Source organism: Urocitellus parryii, chromosome 1 (genome assembly GCF_045843805.1).
Source record: "Urocitellus parryii isolate mUroPar1 chromosome 1, mUroPar1.hap1, whole genome shotgun sequence".
NCBI lineage: Eukaryota > Metazoa > Chordata > Mammalia > Rodentia > Sciuridae > Urocitellus > Urocitellus parryii.
In genome coordinates, this window is record NC_135531.1 from 136,152,455 (window position 1) to 136,176,351 (window position 23,897).

At 47.5% G+C, this 23,897-nt stretch overlaps 1 protein-coding gene across 1 annotated transcript in view; it reads left to right on the forward strand.

Moving 5' to 3' along the window:
• The window catches only part of Fstl4 (follistatin like 4), a 400,452-nt gene that overhangs the window by 182,568 nt on the left and 193,987 nt on the right, over positions 1 to 23,897 (forward strand). Inside the window, exon 4 of the mRNA XM_026400193.2 lies at positions 11,273 to 11,518. Coding sequence (XP_026255978.2) covers positions 11,273 to 11,518 — 246 coding nt within the window. The remainder of the gene's footprint in view (positions 1 to 11,272; positions 11,519 to 23,897) is intronic.

Genomic DNA, 23,897 nt, shown 5'->3' on the forward strand with positions numbered 1-23,897 from the left:
GTGACCATTCTCTCTTGAAATTCCTCTGATTTTCTTTTTGGTTCAAAAAAAAAAATCAGACTTCTCTTTAAAGCCCTCTTTGTACTGTATTTGATTCTCTTGGAATGTTGGTACCTGGTTGTCACTGTTTAAGTTGTCACTGTTCCTCCGTCTAGAAGCTCCGATTCTCTTGCTTCTCCCTCTCTCTAGAAATTGGACCTCCTGAAGCATATGGTTATTTTCCATTTTTCTGTTTTTGGAGGCTTACGAACCAGACCCTTAAGTACCATAAGACAATAGTAGTCTCACAAGTAGCACCCAACTGAGCCATGGCTGACCCTGTGGGGCTCTTGCAGAAGTAGACAGATTGCCAGGCCCCTGTGGAGGCACATGGAGGCAGCCTCCTCCTCCCAGGTCTCCATGGGCTCTTCTGGTCTCAGAGGAGGAGCAGACCCATCAACCTATTCACCCAGGAAAGCCAGCCTCCCCAGAGCCTCAGTCCTCACTGCAGAGGCCTCAGCAGCAGGTGAGCCAGACTAGAGCTAAGAATAAAAGAAATGTGATTATGTATTTGATATTATTACTAAGCTGGGTGTTGAGATTTTTTGGCACATGTTTTTATGGCTGAGAATCCCACTGAGAATCCCACTGAGAGAAAAGGGCAGGCCTTTGAGAAGAATAATTGACACCCAATTGAATAAACAATAGTCATTTTGTGTATATGCTAATAATATTAGATATTTTAATTAAGCTCCCTTTTTCTTTTTTTTTTCCTTTAAAAGTATAACCAAGGAGGAGAGCAATTCATTATTGTGAGGCATCTCTATGACCAAAGATCTAACCAAGGCGAAGTATAGACTTGGGGGCAGCCCTTGTACAGCTGGTAAAGGGCCCTGGAAGAATTCAGCATCCCTTGCTGGGCTCCAAGTCTCAGGGGATAAAGTGGCAGGAGGCATCACTGTGGCTCATGCTGAGTGACTCCAAAGTTATCCTTGAAATAATTGGAGGCAGCCTGAGGTGTCACGGCCTTGTATCATTAGTTGGTGGAGAAGCAGGAAAGAGCCCAGATCACAGGGCATTCGTCAGGCAGTGAGACCGGCAACATCTGGTCTCCTCAGCTTGAAGATGGAGAGAGCCCCGAGGATCCAGAGAAAGTGACAAGGGAGCTTGGTACCTGAAGGAAAAATGAGGGGCCTGGTGACAGAGTATAAGACAGATGCAAGCTGGAGAGGTTTTTAGGCAAAGAAAAAAAAAAACTCCAGGAGAAGAATATATTTGGAGAAAGCGCTCCAAAACAAAGCCATTTTGTAAAAGAAGCTCTCCCAAGGGCAAAAATCCTATTGTACACCACATTTTAATGCAGCTTTTCTTCCCAAGAAGTTCTCTGAAATACCCCTTCAAAAGTCAGTTGAGATAACTCAATCGGGAAAAAGCAAGCGACTTTTTGTAATTGTGTTATAGCCAAAAGACATCCAAGTTAAACCACAGGCTCTGATATACACCCAAAGTTCAGAGATGCGAGATGATTGTCTCTGTCTCAGGAGATCTCTGAGCAGCCCTGTCAGGTTATCAGGGAGGAGACTGCGGCTGACATGTGAAAGAGACTGGCCTGGTACCTCCCAGGTCTCTAGTCTCCCACCCAGTAGTACCTTCTGCAGTCTCTCTCTCAGCCTGCCACCCTGTCGGTTTCTTTAAAACCATTGATTTGGGATTACTCACATCTCCAACCAGCCATTCCTGGGTCTCTGCCTTCATCAGTTTCAGTCTTTCACCTGGAGATTTCTATAGCTGCTTCTGTGATAGGTTCTTGTGTCAAGCTCTGAATGGATGAGAAATGGAGCCTGGTCCTGGCCCTGAATCTACAGAAGCCACCTCACACCAGGCCCTGGAGCTCTGAGGGGTTGTGGAGTTCAGCCAGCTGCAGAGGGTCCTATGTCAGGTCCTGAGGGGCACTGAGCACCAGCTAGCAGCCAGAGAAAGGCCTAGGCCAGAATCTGGGAGCTCCTTCATTTGGACACAGTCCCCTATGGGAGGACTGAAAGGAAGGTTCTGGAAATAAGTGGTGCAGGGGCTTCCTGTGGTCCCACATTGTAGAGGGGGAGAGCACAAAATTGCAGAGGGCTCCCCGAAGGAAGAGACTCATTTGGGCCTGACTCCAGAACGTGGGCCTGAGACGCCTAAGAGACATTTTGGTGTCAGAACTGGGCAGGCCACCTTTGCAAAGTGCTCTGGGCTCCCCTGTAAGATCAAGGGCCTCAGTGACTTTCTGATACCACCCTTAAGCTCCAAGTGGAGTCTGCAGGGTTTGTGCTATGATTAATCAGTTCCGGTCACTTTGTCCTGAGAGTACATGGTTTCGGATTCCCCCAGTTTGGAAGCTGGGCAGTTTGCATGGTTCAAAAAAAAAAATCTCTGCTCCAGGAAAAATTGCAGGGTACTTATTTCTTTGGGATATTTGAGGCCTGTTGTTTGGAGTCTACCTTGTAAAACCAGTGGATACTTTCAATATAAATGTGTTTGCCTTTCCATTAAGGCTGGCCTCCTGAAGACAGTAACTACCCACACTTGAATCGGCCGAACCAAATGGCTCCTTCTTTTCCAGTCCTATTTATTCAGTCATTCACTAATGCAGAATGTCTGAATTGAGCACTTGCTGTGTGCCAACCTCTTTCCATGAATTATCTCATTCAGTCCTCAAAGCGATCCTGGAAGGGACAGACCATATGGCCTCATTTCTAAATCAGAAAAAAAAAGGGTAGGGAACTTGCTGAGATCAGGCAGGCAGCAAGTCCCAGGGAGCACAAAACTGGGGGAATAGCTAAATGTAACTGCGTGTTCTTTGAGACAAGTTGGGGTGACGGTGAACTCCATGACAAGTTTTGACATGGCACCTGCCATGGTGAAGCAGTGAGGGGTACTTCACGTCAGGTGGCACGCAGGCCTCCCGCCCACCTCCTCCCCTCTCTCCTTGGCACCTTCTCCAGGAGAGTTCTCACTGTCCCTCTGGAGTTAAGAGTGACTTGGGGCCTCACATTTCTCCCTCTTTGTGGTCTCTTTATGAGGCTGGGGGGTCCAAAAGAAAGAGTTGCCCCAGGTAGGGGAGAAAGATGAGAGTCCTTGGCAGCCTTCCGGGGGATATCTGTCACTGTAGGCACTTTGGTGGGATTGAAAAAATTATCCAAATGGTGGGAATAAGGCACAGTGAGGTGGCAGGTCCTCCAAGTGTCATATGGATAAGACACTGATCCTAGCTCACTGTTTACCATGGATTAAAGTGTGACTTTGCAATGGTATGTTCGCTTAGATGTTTGTTTTGGGTAAAGATATAAATGATTCATTCTGGTGGAAAAAACCCGAAGAGCATGCTTTTCTTGGGCTGTAGGTCATTCACTGGTTGAGTGTCTCACCTCACCAGGCTTCTTCCTCCAAAGCCTGTTCACCTCCTCAAATTCTCCTTTGAACCTGCTTCTCCCTCCTGCGGCCTCCCTCATTAATCAGTTGGCCAATGCTGGACACATGCTCACTCTGTATTATCACAAGTTACGTGTTTACGTTTTTTAAAGGCTACTGTGGCCCTAGTGCTTGGTGCTTGTGCTTCATCTGTGACCAGAATAACCACCTCCAAAAGCCCAGCCCAGAGTCCCTGAACACTATGCAGGAACCTAAGTATGCTTTGGTGCATTATGAAGTTGGTTAGATACAAACTCCTTTTTAAAATTTTTTTAAACATTTTATTAGTACATGATAGTTATACATAATAACAAGGCTAATTGTGACATATTCATACATTCATATATCATGACTTGCTCCATTTAATTCCCCGTACCTCCCCTTTCCCTCACCCTAGTCCTCTTCAGCTTATAGTGGTCTTCCTTCTATTATTTACTTTTTTAAATTGGTGCATAATAATTATACATAAACTGGAATTCACTGTAAATATTCATACATGCACATAGCATGATTTAGTCAATTTCATTCCTCTCTTTTCCCATCTCACATCCCTTCCCCTTCATTGACTTCCCATAACTCCATCATTCTTCCTTCTATTTTCATGAAATCTTCCCCCATTTTTTTATTCCTTATTCCTCTCTGGTTTCCATATATGGTACAAACTCTGGAGGCAGAATTGAGGGGCCTGCTGATAGAAAAAGTCCCCCTCCCTCCATGTCCCATGCATTTCTAACCTTGTCTTGGTGGTTTATTTTGAGGCCTGGACTTAGGAACTGTGAGCAACCCACCTGACAGGTTACATTACCTTCCAGCAATGGATAACTATGTGTTTCTCTTAAGCTTTGGGATCTGGAGAATTTGGTGGTATCTTTCAGAGCTGGTCAAACTTCTATTTTCATGAAGCAAATAAGAGTTTCTTGGGCTGGGGATGTGGCTCAAGTGGTAGCACGCTCGCCTGGCATGCGTGCGGCCCGGGTTCGATCCTCAGCACCACATACAAACAAAGATGTTGTGTACACCGAAAACTAAAAAATAAATATTAAAATTCTCTCTCTCTCTCTCTCTCAAAAAAAAAAAAAGAGTTTCAGCTTACAGGCTATACTTGTTAATTGCATTTGAAGTCATCTGTGGTCACTGCAGGAGACCATGTCTTTCCAGCTGTCACCTGTCCAGTTTCAGACAAAATGTCAGGGGGCAGGGCTGGTGGGGTGCTTGCTGTCCAGGCGACCATGAGTAACAAGGCATGGTTTTTGGCCTGTGATATGCACAGATCCAAGCGGGACTTCCTTCTGTAGCACTGTAAACCAGCAGCCCTCAGGGTGATTGGTAAATAGGCCTCAGAGCAGCATGTCAAAGAGATGTGAGCAGTAGAGATTGCACAACCTAGGGTAACTGGTGTTTGCATGCACCATAATGTTGGAGAAGCTGGGAATGTGGCATTTAGGACCCTGCTAGCATGAGTTCCTTAAAGGCAGGGGCTATATCTCCAACCAAGCAAATAGGAGGGATTTGGATCAAGATAAATTCAAATCTAGGCTCTATCACCTATATGCTATCTAACATAGGCCTCTCATATTTCCTTATCTGTAAAACGGGCATACATTTATGCCACAAATACATTCTGAGCAAGGCCTATGTGTCTACTTCATAAGGCAGTGATAAGGATGAGATGATGGGTTCTAAGCACAGTATCTGGTCATTGGCATGCCTTTGTAAATAGTAATTTTTATAGCTCAGCCCTCTCTGCCTCAAGCCATGCACTTGACCTCAGGAAGAATTAGATTCTCTCCCCAGCTTTGGAGTGTCAATGAGAACTTACAGGGTGGAGGTGACCTGAGGCAGTAGTAGCACCCAGACATCTGGAGAATTGTGGAAACCCTGGCCAAGATGGCCTGTGGTCAGCACGAAGGGCTGCTCTCTTCTCACCTACAGCCATGAGGGGTGCCAAGGGTTTCTTTCTGGATTATAAAATTGTTGGGGGGGGGTCTCTTGCAGCCAGGAGTAGAGCAGGGAGTGCTGAGTGTCAGGGAGACAGATGCACAGCTGGGCAAGTGGAAGTGTCATCTCAGCTTGCTGCAGCCTGGATGTGCCCAGCGAGGCTGGCCCTGGAGAAGGCTTTCTGGGCCAGGTCTCCTCTTGTGCCAGCTTACATTTACTTCCTTCCTGGCGTGTGCCAAATCCATATTGTTTTGTTCATTTGTTTGCTGGTTTATTCTCTTGCATGTCTTCCTACACTGTAACGCCCTGAGGGCAGGATCCTAGTCTGTCTGGTGTACACAGCACCTAGGATTGGGTCTGGTGCATGGTAGGTATTCATCAAAAAAAAAAAAAAAACCTGTTGGATGAATAGGTGAATGGAGAACTGGCACACAGGGACTACTGCCATGCCCTCACACAAACCCAAATTCTACATTCACGTTCTGCCAAGTTCTGCAGGCACTGTACCTTGAGGGAAACAAGATGGAATACTCTCTGTCTAGATCTTAGGCATGTCTGAGAATAGGGTAGTATAGGGTGGAGTGTTGGGACCATCACCTGAAGTCCCTGAACCTCACACCCCACATGTCTGCACATCTCTGTACACACTTAGCCCTTCCTAGGCAAGTCCCCAGCTCTAGCGTTTCAAGTAAAGGTTACATGTCTCTTGTATGTCACAGCAGGTAAAGTGTATGACCCACATGATACACTGTATCTGCCCATGGCAGCCACTTGGTTCCTTTATAGATACCTCCTTCTACTGAAGCCTGAGATGGCTACTGTGGCAGGAAGGGTCATGGAAGATGGTAGATAAGATTCTTGAGGTTCTTGGTGCTGTGCACGCTGTCTCTGGTCTTCCATGTCCATGTCCTGCTTCTGTTGGCCTGCTTTGGGCTCTGCCAAAGCAGTGACCAAGTTGTCACCTCACTGGGTGCAGCGAGGTTGTGAAGAGTCATGCCCAGCTATTTTGCGTGGGCACTCGCCAGGTACAGTACTTCCAAAGGCCTGGCCAGAGGGAAGGTAGGGCTGTCACTGACACTTGGGCTAGACATTGAAAAGTTGTATGGACAAAATATGCCAGCAGGCCTTGAGCATCCCAAAGTAGAAAAGCTAACGGGTTTCCCTTGTCTTACTCCATTTTCCGCTGCCATAACAGAATGCCACAGACTGGGTAAATTATAAACAATAGAAATTCATTTTGATTCTGGCTTTTGATTCTGGAGGTGGAGAAATCCAAGAACTTGGTGCCAGCATCTGCCAGGGGCCTCTGTGTGCCTCATCATGGCAAGAAGGCAAGCAAACCCGTGGAGGCAGAGAAGAAATCAGGCCCAACTCATCCTGGGCATCAGGAACTCACTCCTTTAATGACCTTGCTCCTATGACAACAGCATTGATCCATTCATGACTTGATCACCTCTTAAGGCTTTCACCTCTTTAATACTGTTCCAGTGGAAACTAAGTCTCAACTCCAGTCGTGGAGGGAACATTCCAACCGTAGATTTCTTCATGTGTCATTTGGGGCATGAGCTCTGAGAAAGGAGCACTCATGGATTTATTTTGGGGCCCAAGAACCTGCTAGAGACTGAATCAGAGTTTGGGAGCGAACTCATCCAGCTGTGCTCTTAGATGTGGCCCGCTGTGAGGAGACAGCAGAGGAGGCTTCCCGCTCTCGGTGAATAAAAACCCACTTTCTGGGTCTGTGTTAGTCAGCGTTTCATTGTTATGACCCCAAATACCTGGCATGGACAGCTTACAGAGGAGAAGTTTATTTGGACTCGTGGTTTCAGAGTTTCCGTCCATGGTCGGCTGGCTCCATTGCTTTGGGTCTAAGGGACATAGAACACCATGGCGGGAAGGGCATGGCACGTGCATGCTGCTAGGAAGCAGAGAGACAGACAGACAGAAGGACAGAGACACAAATAGAGTAGAAAGGGTCAGAGACAAGATAGAGCCCTCAAGGGCACATCCTCATGACCTCCTTCCTCTAACCATGCCCCACCTGCTCAGTTTCTCTTCGTTCATTCAGCTTTCAAGGAATTCATTACTGATGCAGTCAGATCCCTCATGATCCAGTCACTTCCCAAAATCTCTGCCTTTGAACCCTGCTGCCTGGGGGACCATGCCTTCAACCCAGGAGACTCTGGGGAATATTCCAGATCCAAACCTTGACAGATCTCAGGATTCACCCTCCTTGAACAGGCTTCTCCAGGGTCCACAGGCTTTCCTTCCACATATGCTAGACCACGCCACCTGTACCTATCCTCTGAGCCTCGGCAGTCCCGTTCTGTGACACTCTTATCCAGGATGCTCATTTGAATCCCATGGGGGAATCTTGAGCACCAACTGGTACAAACGGACCTGTTAGTCTGGCTTCCATCACTTTAATGTAACCATTCCCATTTCTACCCATGTTCAGTAAATTTAATTAGTGTTGAAAAGCAGCTTATTTGGCAAGATGATCAGTTTTTAACCTGGGTAAACGACTTTTCTTTATGACTATAAATTAAGCACGTTATATCCTTTTCATGCGTCGCGGTCGGCCTCATAAACACCGCAGGCAGTTGCTCGCAGTCTCACTTGGTTACCTTTCCCATTACTGTTTTATCATCCTCCCGGTAGGAGTGGGGAATTCATTCTGTTTTAATGACAAGAAGGAGGTTAGTGGCGAGGGGCTTGCCTAATGAGGAAACCACCCGTTGGTCAGCATGTTGCTGTGTCTAGGGATCAGATTCCGGGCCTGCCCCTGTGTGGGGGTTCTCAGCTTGCCGAGGGGCCTGCTGTCAACAGCCTTTGTGAAGGGAGCTTGCAGGGCTGTAGAACTCCTTTTGTCTTAATTGCAAATAATTAGGAATCAAATATTTGCCGACAGTTGATTTCCATATCAGAGAGAACCTGAGGGCTCTCGAGGAATTCAGTGGCTGCAGGTTGTTGGCACAGGTGTTTTCTTAACACTGACATCTTAGAGCATGGCCCCTGGGAGGTGGCAGGAGTCACTCCTGCAAGCTGGGACGTGGGCATTGGATGCACACACACGTGGCACTGGTCCTCAGAAAGATTCACTACAATCTGGACATAGGGCATTTCAAAGGAGAGCATCAGGTAGAGCAGACTCCCCTGTCTGTGACGAGTGGGCTCTAGATTGACAGCCTGGCTGAATTCGATGGTCTCTGAGGCCCCCTCTGCTCTGACTCTCCAGGACTCTGGTCCCCTTTACTGCCAAAGGCACACCATCACGGACGCACCTCTACTTCTCGCCACCATCTTTCCGCCTCCCTCCTGCCCCCAGGAGGAGGCGAAGGAGATACACCTACCCAAAACTAGAGCATGTGGGGGCCCCACCACCCCAACCACCCCAGCCCCTAACCTGGTGTTGAAACAGAGGCACTGAATCTGTGTTAAAGAGATTGACTCTAAAAACTATTATGTTTCTTAAAGCTGAGTGTCCCAGGGCCATTTAAAGACTAAAGTCTAGCCCCTGTGGGGCCTCCTAAGGCAGCATGTGGAGCAGACCCTCTGGGAGGGAACACTTGAACTCAAAGGCCAGTCGGAGCTGATCTAACTAGAGGGATAGAGTAGTGGGGGGATAGGCACAGCCAGAGCAAAAGCCCACAGCCGGCTCTGGAGGCCAGAGGCTGGAGGCTCTGTTGCTTCAAAGAGGGGTGATTCATGGGTTCCCATCCTGCCTGCACAGGGAAGTTTACTAAAACAGTTATCCTACGGCAATGCTTTGTGTCTTGCCCCATCCTGGAAAAAAAAAAAAAACAAAACAAAGGCTGGTATTTTTAGAGCCATGTTTATTTCTTCAAGTAGCTGTCAGCATTTTCTTGGGTAACCCATTTCCAAAAAACCCAGGAGAATCCTGCTCATCAAACACACTCTGTGGCAAGGCAGCAGAGTGAAGCCTGTGAGGAGGGTTCCCACCAAGACTCTGCCTTCAGCTCCTCCTCCACCTCCTGCTCACCAGTAGTCATCCTCCACGGGCAGGCTGCAGAGCCCTGGAGCCTAGCCTTCCCGGTAACAGGTGACAAGCCAACAATTAGCAGAGTAGATAAAGGAGATTCACAGGCCCCTGCTCAGTATCTGCACTTTTATACTGCGCCCAGATATGTTGACCTTCTAGTTTATTGCGATTCAAGAAAAAGTCAATATTTCTTGGCTTGCCATGGCTGGAGGAATTTAAATGAGTTATTGAATCAAGCAGTTAATCTGCCGATAACTGATTTTTTTTTTCCTTTCAAATCCATAATGATGAAAAGCAGACTTAACTAAAAACAAGAAAAGGTGGATTCTTTTTTTCCCTTAGACATTTTAATCTCATGGGGCAGGAGCTATGGCAGAAGCCTCAGAGTCTACTATCAGGGCTATTCTGTTTCGCTGGGTATTTTGGAGATTTAATTAAAACATAAAACAAAAGATTTCTGTGGCTATAAAATCTGCATTCATGTTTTCATTGTTTGTATTTTGATATCTCTTAATAAGTCTTAACTTCCCATCTGTTGCCATTAATGACACATAGCAATCGTCTAATTCTCTGAACTCCTCTAAAGAAGTATAACGTCATTTGGGGATACTTGTTTGACTTTCCATTGACTTATTAGTGCCCTTGTGCCAAAAAGCCACTGGGCCAGCTGCCCTGCCCTCTAGGTTATGAGCTCTGGGCACTGCTTTCCTGAGATTCTTATGGGTGTGTGTCTGGGTGCAGGGGACACCCAAAGCAATGTACTGGCTTCTTACCTACACAACGACATTGTGCTGGAAAGTGCTGAGTAGGGGAAAGGCTTTTAGTGGCACGACTAATGATGTATGTCATGGAGAACCCTGTTGTCCCTGGAGGAAAAGGCTGACAACTCTTCCCACCTAGGCTGCCCTTCCACCCCCATCCTGAACACTTAAGAGTATACTTCCTCTCTAGACTCTGCCATGGCTCCCTAGTGCCTAGAGTATCACACTTCAGTTTCTCTGCTTAGCTCTCTCAGTCTCTTAGAATCACACCTTGCCTAACCCTCTCCCTCCCACCCCTGATAAAAACTCCTACTCCCATCAGGTCTCATACCTGACACACAGGAATGCTACATGCAGAGAGTTAAGGAGCCCTGGCCTGCTGTGTCTCAGAGGAAGCACCCTCCTCTCAGCCTTTGGGGTTCATAGCGCATACCTCTTCCATGAACCCTTCCCCCAACCCCATTTACTTCCCCTCAAAGTAGCTCCTGGGCCCCCTTAGCTGCTTGCCTGGCCCAACCAGAGTTGTGTCTGTATGTGTGCCATCATCTTACAGAATGACCAGGTCAGAGAGAGGGAGAGCCAGGTCTTGCTCACCCTTGGGGACCCCTAAGGTGCCTGGAACACAGCCTGGCCTAATGCCACAAAATAAATAAAAAGAGTGAAGGAGGGGAAGGAGGGAGCCACTTTGGTAAAAAGTCACTGATTTGAACAGGTTTCTGGTCTTGTTGGCTCAAGGCTGGGGACAGTGGTCACAGGCTCTGTCCTCTGTGTAAGACACCTCTTACAGAACAGAATGAGTGAGCACAGAATGGCCAGATGTTTTCATTTGTCAACTGGCATCAGGAAGACTGAGCTGAAGGAAGAACCAAGAGCTTATCAAGGGCCCTCCCGTGGGTTCCAGGTGTTGTGTTTGAGATGTTCAGAGCGAGCCATCCACCAAGCGGAACTCCACTGGGCAACAAGCCCTTCTTAGCACCAGTGGCCGCCTCTTATTGGAGGGAGAGGGACTCTGTGGAGCCCCAGAGCCCCACCTCAGTAGCCTTAATTCACAGGCAGGCAGAACTGCTGGCCAAGACTCGAGAGCGCCACAGGGAGGCTGCCCTCCACCTGCACCTTGCAGCTGACCCTGTTTGTGTCCCCGCAGGGCTCTCCAGCCACGGGCAGCCAACCTCCTGTGGGAAGAAGCTCTGCAGCCGCGGGAGCCGGTGTGTGCTCAGCAGGGAGACCGGGGAGCCCGAGTGCCAGTGCCTGGAGGCCTGCAGGCCCAGCTACGTGCCCGTGTGCGGCTCTGACGGGGTTCTCTACGAGAACCACTGTGAGCTCCACCGTGCCGCCTGCCTGCTGGGCAAGAAGGTCATCGTCGTCCACAGCAAGGACTGTTTCCTCAAAGGTAGGGAGATGGCTTTCTACCCTGTGCTTGGAACTTCATGATGGATTCCTTTTGACCAGGATGCTGGGTCTCCAGGTCACAACTGTAAAGCAAGGAAAGAGAAAGACTGGTGCTTCTACAGAACGGCAGCTGCGACATTTCAGAGATGCATGTTCTCTCTGGATCCCACCTCGGACAGACAGACAGACACACACACACACACACACACACACACACACACACACTTAGAGAACAGAATCCAGTGAGGTCAAACCAAATCCTGGCTGGTGCAGAACTTGTGTCTATTAGGGACCAAATAACCTAGTATCACTCCAGTCTTCATATAAGGTGGACCCTGGCAAGGTGGTGACAGGGACCATGTTTACCCCTCTGTCCCATGAATCAGGAAGTCATACTGTCCATACACTGTGACCAGATGGACGCCAGCACACTGGTTCCCAACATGGCAGGTTCTCAAGCTGTCTTAGAGCAGTTACTGACAGCAAATCATTCCATGTCTTGCCTGTCTGCCTCTGAGCAAGATACATGGATGGCAAAACATGTCCGTGGAGATGGGACCAAAAGACTCCTGCTTTGTGCTGGAGTTGGATCAGAAGAGAAAGGCCATATTGGCTTCTACTAGATGGTGAGGTGGGAACTCTGTTTAACACACTCATATATCTCAGCACCTAGCACAGTGCCTTAAGAAGATTCTCAGTGGCTCAGAGATGCTCACAGATATTAGAGTTAAGAAGCGCATTGCTGTGTTGATGTGGCCCCAGTACATAGCATATGCCTTGGACTATAGAAATAAAACAAAAGAACCATGCACGAATAAACTAGGAAATGTGTTGAAGGCAGCAGCACAATCTAGGCAGATGGAACAACCCCACATAGACCAAGCCAAGGGACATCAGAGGTGGCAGAGCACCCCTGGGATTGCATGAGGTCAAAGGCCTGATTTGGCCTTCTATAAAGGGGAGAGAGAGAAGAAGGATTAGAAGAGGGGCCTGCCATGTACCTGCAATGCTAGCCAACAATGGCTTCTAGTGGTCTGGGCTTTGAGGGGTCATGTACCCAAAATGAAGGTGCTGGGCTCAGCCTCACTCTTACAACCCCTCAGTATGTGATTGTCCCCAGCATGTGCATATGGCACATGTTACATGTATGTGCAGGGGTAGTTGCAGCTGAGACAGGGAGCACAGGTGTTTTAACCTCTGCTACCTCTGCCGCATGCCACTTGCCATTATGTAATGGGCCACTCTCCCACCATCACTCACCACCCGTGGCAGCGTGGGCCCTGGAAAGGAACATTTAGCCTGTGACGGGAATAGACTTGGACACTTTCATAGCTATGCTTATGATGCTAATGGTGAGGTGCTTCAGAATCATGAGATGCATCATGGAAATGAAGCCAAAATGAGCCTAGGACAAATGTCTCTAGTCTGGAAATGCTGCCCAGCACATGCTTGCCAATTCCTTGGCAGCCGTGCACGCTAAAACACTTGACCAGTCGCTCCAGCTTTATTGGCCGTGTTGAATTTTATAGACTGATGTTCCATTCTCTGGTTTCCAATATCCCCCAAATTGCATCTTTCTGAAGGTTTTTATTTCTGCATTGGAGTCTGCACTGCCTCCCTCACCATCGGTTATTCAAACAGCATTTCTCATTCCACACGAGGGAAAGAACAACAACCACAAAACCTGAGCAGTGAGGGATGATGGGGGCGAGCCAGGGAGCATGGGGGTGGGAGGGGAGCCTTGAGCAGATAAAGGGCTCAGCTCTGCTACATGCCGATTGAATCTATCCACTGAGTCCTTCTGATGAAATGAGTGTTCCATAGATTCTGTGAATAGTCACCCACTTGGTGGTGCAGAACTGCCCTCCTTGAGATCCCTCTTCAGTTTAGAGCAGAACCTGCACCTCAAAAACAAACAAACAAACAAAAAAAAACAACTCGAGTTGCATCAGGCTTCCCAGCTGCCTGGCCTTGTGAATTTCCCTGGGCTGTAAAATGGGGTTAGTGGCCATCCCTACCTGCTCCAGCTGTGGAAATAAAGGACATGCTGCACAAAGACCATACAGCCCAGTGCCTGACACATCACAAGTGTTCAATATTAATGACATGCGCCATCATTGTTTATTCTAATCTAAACTGGCCACCGGTCTAGAGCAGTGAGATGCACAGGATGTGAAAGGAACACACAGGCAGGAACACAGGCTCTGCTGGGAGGTTCTGGGGGATATTTAGGGGCCCAAATTGCTTAATGGTAAATGAAAAGCAGGCAGAGAAGGTACCAATTGTCAGCCCTGGATGCTGTCCTGGAGATGTCTACCTGGAGCCAGGACTTTTTTTTGCACACCTGGCCCCTGGGGTCTGCACTCCAGGAAAAGCCTCCCGGGCTCATGCTCAGGGTCAGCTCCAAACCTGGAAGGCTGATTCTCTCCTCTCATAGTCCTCTAGAGTGTGCCCAGTAGACAAGAAAGACCTGGCACCCACTAACAGGGGCTTATGGCAAGGGACAGGCCAGCCCTAAGGGGAGGAGTTTGGGACGAGCGCGTCCCCCACCTTCACCAAAGAGACAGCTCCAACTGGGAGCAAGAGAAAACCAATGTCAGAGGCTCTGTTGAGAGTGGGGTGGGGGGTCTTGGGGACAGAGGAGATGTCAAGGATAACTTCCTATTGTCCATACCTTGTAATGGCAGCATCTTGAGTTCCATGGATGACAAGTTGTCATTTGTCCCAAATTTTCAGGGTGTTATTAATATAGGAAACTTAAAAACATCTTTTTTTCCCCCAAGCCAACAAAAATTCTAGAATCATTCATCTTCTATTCTCTATTTCTACCAGACTTCACAAAAGAGAATTTAGAACTTTATTCTCTGGGACTTTTCTTCCCTTGGAAGCCAAAATGAGAACAATCCGTATGGGGCTGGAATGTGTAACATAAGCAGGAAAGAAACAGCAGGTTATGCTGGACTGAGCTCCTGTAGTTTGGAGTTCACCCTCTGTGGCCAGGGTCCCGGAGCCCCTATGGGTAAGGTCTCTGCTGAAGACTGTTTGGGGACCCTTGCCATTCTGCATGAGCAAAGAGGTAGCATTCTAAACCCAATTTGTGAGATAACTTCTAGTATCACATTCCAGTTGCTATGGCAATGAGCTTCCTTGTAAAATGTGGGATGAAAGACACTATCATTTAGGGATGATTAGCATGTGCGAAAATCAGACTGAACCCCAAAGCACAGCTCCAACTAGAGTCTGCATCTTTACACACTCCTGAGTCATAAACTCGGGGTGCCTCTTGCTGAAGGTCAGGGACAAGGAGGGTGACATGGAAAGAAGTCTTTCTTTTTTCTTACGGAAAAAAAATGAAGAGTTGCACATTTTCTCAGCACCAAATACTACCGAGAGAATGCTAAGATATTAGGTGGGATCCACTGTTGAACTTTACACAGTTTGTGTTCTTAAAGTTCTCTTGTTATCAATGTTGCGTTCCTGTTTGTGGGCTAGTTGACACTTTTAAATTATTTTTCTGACTTGGCTTTACATCCTACCCTGTTCAAGAAGAGCTTGCCCTTCAGCAGACACTCACCAACCACAGTTGTTTTAATACCAGATGATGAAAAATCATGGTTGGCAGTTTTCCAATCAAACCATGAAATTATGGAAGAAAGGGAAACTCTTAGAGATTCAGTTTTAAGTGGATCCTTCAGCTTCCTCGGCCATATATTGTGTTTGCAAATATCTTTTGGTGCTTCTAAGGTGAATTCCCAAGCTAAGAAGTCAGAGGAAATCAGTCTCGTTTGTGAGAGAGAAAAAAATTAAACATTTACAGTTTGCTAATCCTTTTTTTCTTAAGTGTTACTAAGCAGGCATAAGAACTCAACATTTTGTAGATAGATCTGGCTGGTAGGGAGGGGAAGGACCACCTTTTTTTCTTTTCTTATGTTTATTTTGTTGTTACTTGAAACCTAAAGAATTAGGCTCCCTACCTGGGGGATGCACTGTTGTTCTTACATAGGTCTTTTCTGCCTTACCAGGAAAAGATACTCACATACCGGGCTGAGCAGCTCAGTCCAGCCCTGGGCAGGAGACCTACTCCTTAGGATGTGTGAAATCCCACAGCAGGCTGTGATGCTCTTGAAAATGACAGGGGATTGTTTTAGCTTTGCCAGAGCAGTCCCTGCAGCAGAAAAGTGCTGGGTCCTAAGGCAAGGCTAGGCTGATAAGGCAAAGAGCCAGCCCACACCATACTGCTTAGACAAGGCTTGCCATGTGTCCCTTACCTCATCTATAAAATGGGAATAATAACAACATCTACCTCACAGAGTATTTTCGTGATGTTCAGTGGGCTGTGCCTGCCTATAATGAGCGCTCCTCTCTAACAGGTAGCAACAGCCTCTAGATGTTGATGATGTCATCGCAAACACTGGGAAACATTCAAGGGGCAGATGCAAGTGGCTTTTGTGACAATGCTAGATATGAACCAAAAAGCTGATGGGTCCTCCTATGAGTGAGGAAAGAGAAGAACATTGGTCCTCCATATTTGTTACTGAATGACTAGATTTTGGCCTTCAATTGGTCAAATGGAATTGACACTTTCACCAACTGGCTCACTCTTTGAAAAGATAAGTAATTGAGACACCTGAGCATCTAGTGGGTTAATAGAGAAGCAAGAGGAAAACCAAGTGTCCCTGATTCCCAGCACAAAAGAAGTTCCTGATATGCACAAAAATCTCAGAAAATGTCAGTGCAGCATGAGGAAGGGATCTACCAGCTTGAGGATATAAGGGGAATGTTTAGAGAAGATGCCAGAAGAAATATTCAAGAAAGATCTTGAAGTTGGGCACACTGGTGCATGTCTGTAATCCCAGTGACTTAGGAGACTGAGGCAGGAGGATTTGGAGTTCAAAGTCAGCCTCAGAAACTTAGCAAGGCCCTAAGCAGCTCAGCGAGACTCTGTTTCTAAATAAAATATTTAAAAGGGCTGGGAATGTGGCTCAGTGGTTAAAGTCCCAGGGTTCAATCCCCAGAACCAAAAAAGAAGAAGAAGGAGAAAGAGGAGGAGGAAGAGGAGGAGGAGGAGGAAGAGGAGGAGGAGGAGGGTGGGTAGGTTGAAAGGGCAGAGAATGACCTTGTGTACCAAACAAGGTCATTTGAACTCAAGCTAGTGGGGAGTCAAATAAATTAATCCAACTTTCCCACTTCCAAGATGGGGACTAGGCCCAGAGTGGACTGGTACTTGTTCCAAATCACACAGGCAGAGCCAAGCCCAAGGTCTGGGATCTGCTACTGCTCCCAGTCCTTGAAAACACCCACACTTGGGCGGTGTTTTTATTTATGTCCCAGAAAGTCATATTCCCAGCAGATGCAATGGCTCCATCTTTCCTGTCTTCCCCGGAAAACTTCCTGGTGTGAAGGACAGCTCAGAGCCACCCTCGGTAAGAAAGACCTCATGCACCTGCATGAGAAGCAGGGGCTTCTCCGGGGAAAACTGGCTCAGTCATCTCAACTCACAGGGCCTCTGACCTCAGAAAACCAGGCCATGTGTCTCCTATAAGAAAAGAGTAGGGGACACAAGGACACCCAGAGGCTCCTACCAGCCCCGGGTAGAAAGCAGAGACACTAGGAAGCACCCCTCATCAGCCCAACCCGTCTCTTGGAGCTGGAGCTGGCTTCTGCTTTTCCTCTGGGATCCCTCTTCAGTTCTTCCAGTTGTCCTTCTGCTCCTGGTTCTACCCACGTTCATGCCCAGGGGCATGAACGTGGGTAGACTTTACTTTGAGCTCCATAGGGAAGTGTTTGGGCCATTTTCCACCAAACCAGCTTTGGATAGTTGCTGAATGGCCATTGGCTATGCCAAAGCTGTGCCAGGACATGAGGATACCTGAATGATCAGGATGTCAGGCCCGGCCTTGTATAATTGATAGTCAAAGAAAGGTCATGCTCTAATCCCTAGCATCCCCACTCTGGGTCATGATTGAAAACTGCTTTAGCCAGAGACACCCCCAAGACCTCAAGGATCAGTGGAAATCCTTGGGCAATCTCGTTTTGGATACCTCCTCCCCACTCCATGGATTCTTCCCATTGGTGCAAACTGTTCGGAGTTGACTCAACTGAAAATCCATTCACAGCCAGCCCCCATCCCAACCTCCCTTGGAGCTCAATCATCCCATTTGCAGCATCTGTTTCCAGGATCAAGAAACACGACTTAAAACAAATGTGTGTTCTTTGAATATTTCCTCTAGATTTTATGCAAGAAAATGTCTTAGTGTGAGCACCCTGAAAATGTGCAAGAATGTTATCAGCCCAGCACGTGTGGTGCGCTTCACAGAGCTGCTGCCTTCTGAATGAATTAATTACATTCCAGTAATTAAAAATTGCTAATAAGTTATTGAGCTGCGAAAGTCTCGCGCTGCATCGATTTCACTTACAGAAGCAAGCTACAACCTTGGAGCCTCCCCAACCCCCACCCCCATTGTTTCCTGTTGTTTTCTGATACCCCCCCCTTCTGGTGTCCACCCCCTCCTTCACTGTGAGCTCCTCAGTGCCTTGGCTACTGAGAAGCTCAGTCTCTCTCCTGAAGCCAAAAGGAGCCAGCTTTTGCCCCAGCATCTCTCCAGGTACCATGTAATCTCACCCCTTTCCCTTCTCTCCACGGTCATTGAGTTCGTTAACACCACCTGACCCTTTTAAATGCCAAGTCCAAATGCCACTTCCCAGGTCTGGTCTTACTGTATCCCTCCTACAGTGACATCTGTCATCCTTCCTGCAGCCCTGCTCTGCTGGCCTCCAGCCACTGGTCCCTACCTGGAGGCCTCTCCATAGACCTGTCTTCCCCCAGCAGCATCTTACACGTGGGCTCTCCTGACTTAGGGGCCCTCGCCCTCCTTGGTTCTCTTTCCACCCCACTTCTTCTCACTGCCCCAGCCATGCCCCAAACACCCAAACTGCCTCATGTGCAAAGACCCACCTGTACCTCAGCCCCTCCTCCACATTCCTGTCTACCATCTGCTTACATCACACTTCTTCAAACCCACTTCCCAAATGGTTTCTAGAGTGAGATTTCCAAGGTACAACCTGGACCCAACATAGTGCTCTCCTGCTTGATCCCTGCCACCCATTCACTCAGCCACCTTGCATCGACTGCAAGTCAGGGATTTTCTGGGCCCTAGGATACCATGGGGAACAGACAAGAGTCCTGCCCTCATGGCAGGTACAGTCTTGTGGGAGAGACAGGCAGCAGACCAAAGATAAAGCATGTCCAGTGGTGACAAGTATCCTGTGGAAGAAACAGGAGGGAAGGCAGTAGTGAGAGTCCCTTCATGTGACATGTGACATCTGAGCTAAGACCTGAACAACATCAGGAAGCTAGACAGTAAAGCATTTGAATGTCTAGGGAAATCATCCTGGGCAGAAGGGATAGCAGGTGCAAAGACCCTGTGATCTCTTGCCTAAAGGGTTTTGGGATCCACGAGAAGGTCAGAATTTCTGGACCAGAATAAGGGGAGAAATATTGAAGAAGTCAGAGGGATGATGGGGCAGATCATCCATCTGAGGACTTGTTGGCCATTGGAAACCCAAGCTCCTTGCTCCTTGCCCCTTGCCAAGATCATCCTTCTAATTACTCCCCCATGCCCACCAAGGAATGTCCTTGAGGGACCTCCTCTTCATCTCCACCCTCAGTCATGTCATGGCCTGGAAGAAATGATCTGCCCAGAAGCCTGGCCAAGTGTCTCATTCTTTATCTGCAGTAAACCTTCATGGTCCAGGGACTTCCCATGTGAGCCCAAGGTAAGAAGAGGTCATCAGAACTTCTACCAAGAGCAAGAGCCTCCTTCTATTGAGACTTCTAGTTAGCTTGCCAAGTTCCCCTCCACACTCAGTGTCCTGACAAGCGGGGACATTTGCATTATCCTTCTACCCACAGCATACTGGAGATGTTCCACTTTTTAGATGAATGCACAAATAAGTAATTAGGTGTTAAATAGGACATATGCAGTCTCCTTTAAGTTCCCCAAGTGACAAAATGGGAAGCCCTGATTAGAAACCCTACAGTTAAAACAAATCAGAGAGGACCAGCAAAGGAGCAGACAGAGTCAGGAGGAGGACCCTGCCCAAAGATCTTGTTGGATTTTCCACGCTGTGAGAGTCATCAAGGGTAACAAGGGACCCTGAGGAAGGAAGGGGACCCGGGGAGCAGGGAGGGGATAGAAGTGAAGCCCCTGGCCCCACATGTGTCCCTCCAGGAGGTCAATTTGGGGAAAGCTCTGCATGGAGAGATAAGGGCGTTGGCTCAGGTGTCTTGGCCCATTGGAGCAAAGCCCATGCCCAACATTTGGGAGGTTTCGGATGATCACTCAGAGTCAAATGTTTAATTACTAAGTGAGAAGAAGTTGATTTGGGACTTCCTTAAGGTTCTCCCCTATTGCGTCTTCAATTACAATCAAGGCCCCCATGTAGCAGCCGCTAAATGACACTGTGTATTGAATCTCTGTGCTCAAGCAGTTTATCTAATTATCTGTGTGACAAACTCAGCAGCTGTCAGCCCAGCCACAGCTCAGACATGTTGACTCTCCTGCCACAGAGTGTTTTCTGCTTACTCGCAGGCTCCAGGAAAGGACTCCTTTGCTCCTTTAAGTGGGGATCCCTTTCAGGTCTTCTGCTGCCTGGTGACCTGAGGAGCTGGAGGGAGCAGTGGCAGAGACAGTGGAGACAGGAGTTGAGCAGAGGCCTGGTGGTCCTGCTGCTCCTGGTCCTCACCCCTGCTGCCCTTACTCCTAGTTCCCATGGCTGACGCTGGAGCCCAGCCTCTCTGCCCACTCTTCTGGATAGGAAAGCAGTGGCCATCTTTTCGCCATCTTTGTTTTCCAAAGAGGGAGGAACACTTAACCACTGTATCAAATAACTGAAATAAACCAGAGGTGTTGGAGGGCAGATCCACGCAGTAACCCAGGGAGGTAGGGAGGGCTCCATCAGCAAAGTGTCTGTGTGGATCCAGTCCCCAGGAGAGCAAGCTTGCTGGACACAAGGCCACACCAAATGACCAAATGCCAGGTGTGTGCTGTTAAGTCTTCATCCAGGAGAGCTGAGGGGACCAGCACCCTGGGTCCCCAGATCTACCTGTGGTTCACTATCATGGGTAAATTTATCCCCAGTCAGCACCAGCTACCACAGGAGAGCCATGTCCAGGACATGGAGTGTTCTCAAGACTGAACGGGAAGGCAGAACTACCCAGCAACTGCTGGTCTTGGGCATCTCCTCCTTGCTGCCCTCTGCTCCTTCATGCTCACTTCCACCTTCCTGCATCCCAATCACTCATTAACAAAGGTAATTAGAGTGGAAACTGCTTTTAAAAATCCTGCTCTAGATGAAAGGGGCAGAAATTACTTTGTTTGCATGTAATTAAAATAGCCAGATGCAGTGAACTCTGTTCACTTATTACAAGCAGAGCCGTCTGAGAGAGCAGTTCTCTTGGTCACTAGAAAGAAGGGCTCATCCAGGGACCTGGCAGCCATCTCCATTTTCTTGTCTTCCTTAGAGAACTGTTCTATCCTCCTCCACTGTCTGTTCTCAGTCTATTCTCACCCCTTTGATTGGCTAAGGTGGACTTCCAGGGTCTGGTCCCCCAATGGTCATGCCAGTGCTTCTGCAGACTTCTCCCTCCCTCCCTCTCTCTACCTGGCTGCGCTCTCTGACACTTCCCCCTATCCTCCACCCCCCACCAGTTTCTGTCTGTCTGATTGCATCTCAGATGCTGTGTGGCTCATCCAGTGATCCATATTTCCACCAGAATATAATAAATAGGGATTTGCAGGACTCTTCATTTGTAGCTAGCCAGGTAGAGCTGGTACAGACAGATGAAGATGTGTGGACCCTCACAACTTTCATTTAGGTAACCTTAAATGAGAGGCATCAGAGGGTGGAATGGGTCCCGTGGCAGAACCTTTCCTAATAGGTGGGTGTTAGACAGGAAAGAAAGAATGAAGCAGAGGTCTATTGCAAGACTGCAAAAGGAGAAATACCCTGACCAAGGAAGGCATTGCAATAGGGGACATGGGATAGAGGTAGAGGTGGCACAGAGAGAGTCAGTTACATGTCGTTGTATTTATGTAGACAGTGAGTTTCTTGGCTCCCCTTTCCACACATAAACAGACGACTCTCAACTATTCAGCCTCAATAGTTACAGGAAAGTTAGTACAGCAGTGTCCATGGATCTAGCTCTAATTCCACAGTCTGGGCAATCCCACCAGGGCTGCAGCGAGAGTTAGCAGAGGTAAAGCCCTAGCAGATCTATTCCAACAAGAATTAAAGATAAGTTTACTCCTGCAGCAGAGGACGAAAGCACTCTCTCAAGACAGCAGAAGAGTGTGCTTAAGAGAAAAATTATTACAAAAAAAAAAATAAAAGCACATTTTAAACATCAGACAGTAGACTGGGTTCTACTGTCAATTCAAGAAAACATGAACTCTGAAATGAGATTTAAAAAAACAGGAATATAAGTCAGGTTAACGAAAGTCAAAAAGAAAATCAAAGCTAGAAAAGGTAAGTGAGCAATATAAGGATCTTGAAATATAAAAGTAGTCATTCCATTTAAATGTCAAGTAGTCATGGGCAAGATTAACCACGCAGAGTCATCCAGTTGTTCTATAGTATATAGAATAAACTTGAATACCTCTCCCAAAATATATAGAAAATGAGGGGGGGAAGAAGATTGTGAAATCATGTGAGAGACGATGTGTATATATGTAGGACAGAGATGAAAGCTCTAACATGTTGGTGATTAGTCATCTCAAAGAGCACAGAGAAAATCAAATGAACACAATAAGCAAAGAGATATTTGAAATGCAATCAGGTATCACATTGGGGCTCTCAGGTGTTCCCAGCTAATCCGATCCCTGTTCCCCAGTGATGACTTTTCCCCTTTGGTCTGATTCACATCAAAGATGAGTGTTAGACAATATTTGCTGTGAAGGAAAAACATTCTGTCCTTAGACTTTTTCTACAACATGAAAAAGTGACAAGGCCTTAAAGAGCATCTGCAGGGTCTTGCAGTGATGGGATTGCGATACAGAAGTTGTGGACTTATCGCCTGGGGATCCGTGTGTGGAAACAGCAGGAAGCACGTTCTGATGGGCAAGGGCTCTGGTAATGCACCACCCACATATTCTCGGCCCCGGGGGAAAAAAATGAAAAGACAAACCTCCAACAATCTATAGACAAATCAATTTGACAAAAAGGCAGTTGTGGTACTTAAGGCCCAAAGGGAACACAGTGGCTCCTGAAATGAGAAGTTGTCTAAATAATGGTTGCAAATAGAGTTAACAAAAATTGCAAAGGTTAAATAAAGAAATTAAGTGCGCTAATTTCTTTCACTGGCTTAAGGGAATTTCACCAGGATCATGCACAATTTTTGACTAAGTGTGTTAAAAAGCATGTCAGGCTGCATGTGGTGGTGCACACCTGTAACCCCAGCGGCTCAGGAGGCTGAGACAGGAGAATTGCAAGTTCAAAGCCAGCCTCAGCAACTTAGCAAGACCCTGTCTCTAATTTTTTAAGGGACTGGGGACATGGCTTAATGGTTAAGTGCCCCTGGGTCCAATTTCCAGTACCAAAAGAAGAAAAAAGAGTATATATCAGCCCAACTATGCAATTTCCCATTAATCCCATCCTCATAGCCCAGAATGAACCTGAAACTGGCTCCAAATGAGCATCCCCAGTTGTCCCCATCTGTTTTTTTTTTCCTGCCATGTCCAGTGACTATGAGTAGGATCAGCCAGCCATTGGTTGAATTAGTCTTTCCTAAAATCAGACTGTCCCCTGCCTTCATCAAGTGGCTAGTTGTGCTCCCCAGAACTAACTGGGAACTAAGGCTGTGAGTGAAGGAGAAGAAAACCCCCCTCATCCATTGCAGTGGGTCTTCCTTATGCAGTGATGGCTTTGTGAACAGGAACACATCAGTATGCCACTGAGCAGGGCAGGGCAAGGGGGACGATTGGCACTGTGGATTCGAATATTCCATTTAGAACTATGAATATGTGATTAATCATTAAAGAGAGATATTCATGAGAGCCCTGTTGCAAAAAAAAAAAAAGGCAAGGAAAGTAGAAGAACTGCTCCTGGGAGATGGAGGTACAGGTTAAACTTCCCACAATCGTCCCCAGTGGGATGGAGCCATGTGCAATAGAAAACAGTGGCCATTGGATCTGCCACCAGCATAAAGGCCACCATTCACTGAGCATCTGCCAGGCTCCTGGTCCACTGCCAGGTGCTTTATGGGCCTGGCATCATGCAGCCCTCCTCCTCAGTTGGCATTTTACTGCAGGGCAGAGAAAAGCCAAATTACCCAGTTACCGAGCTGGTAAATGAGTGTCAGAATGGGGACCTGCCGGTTCGCT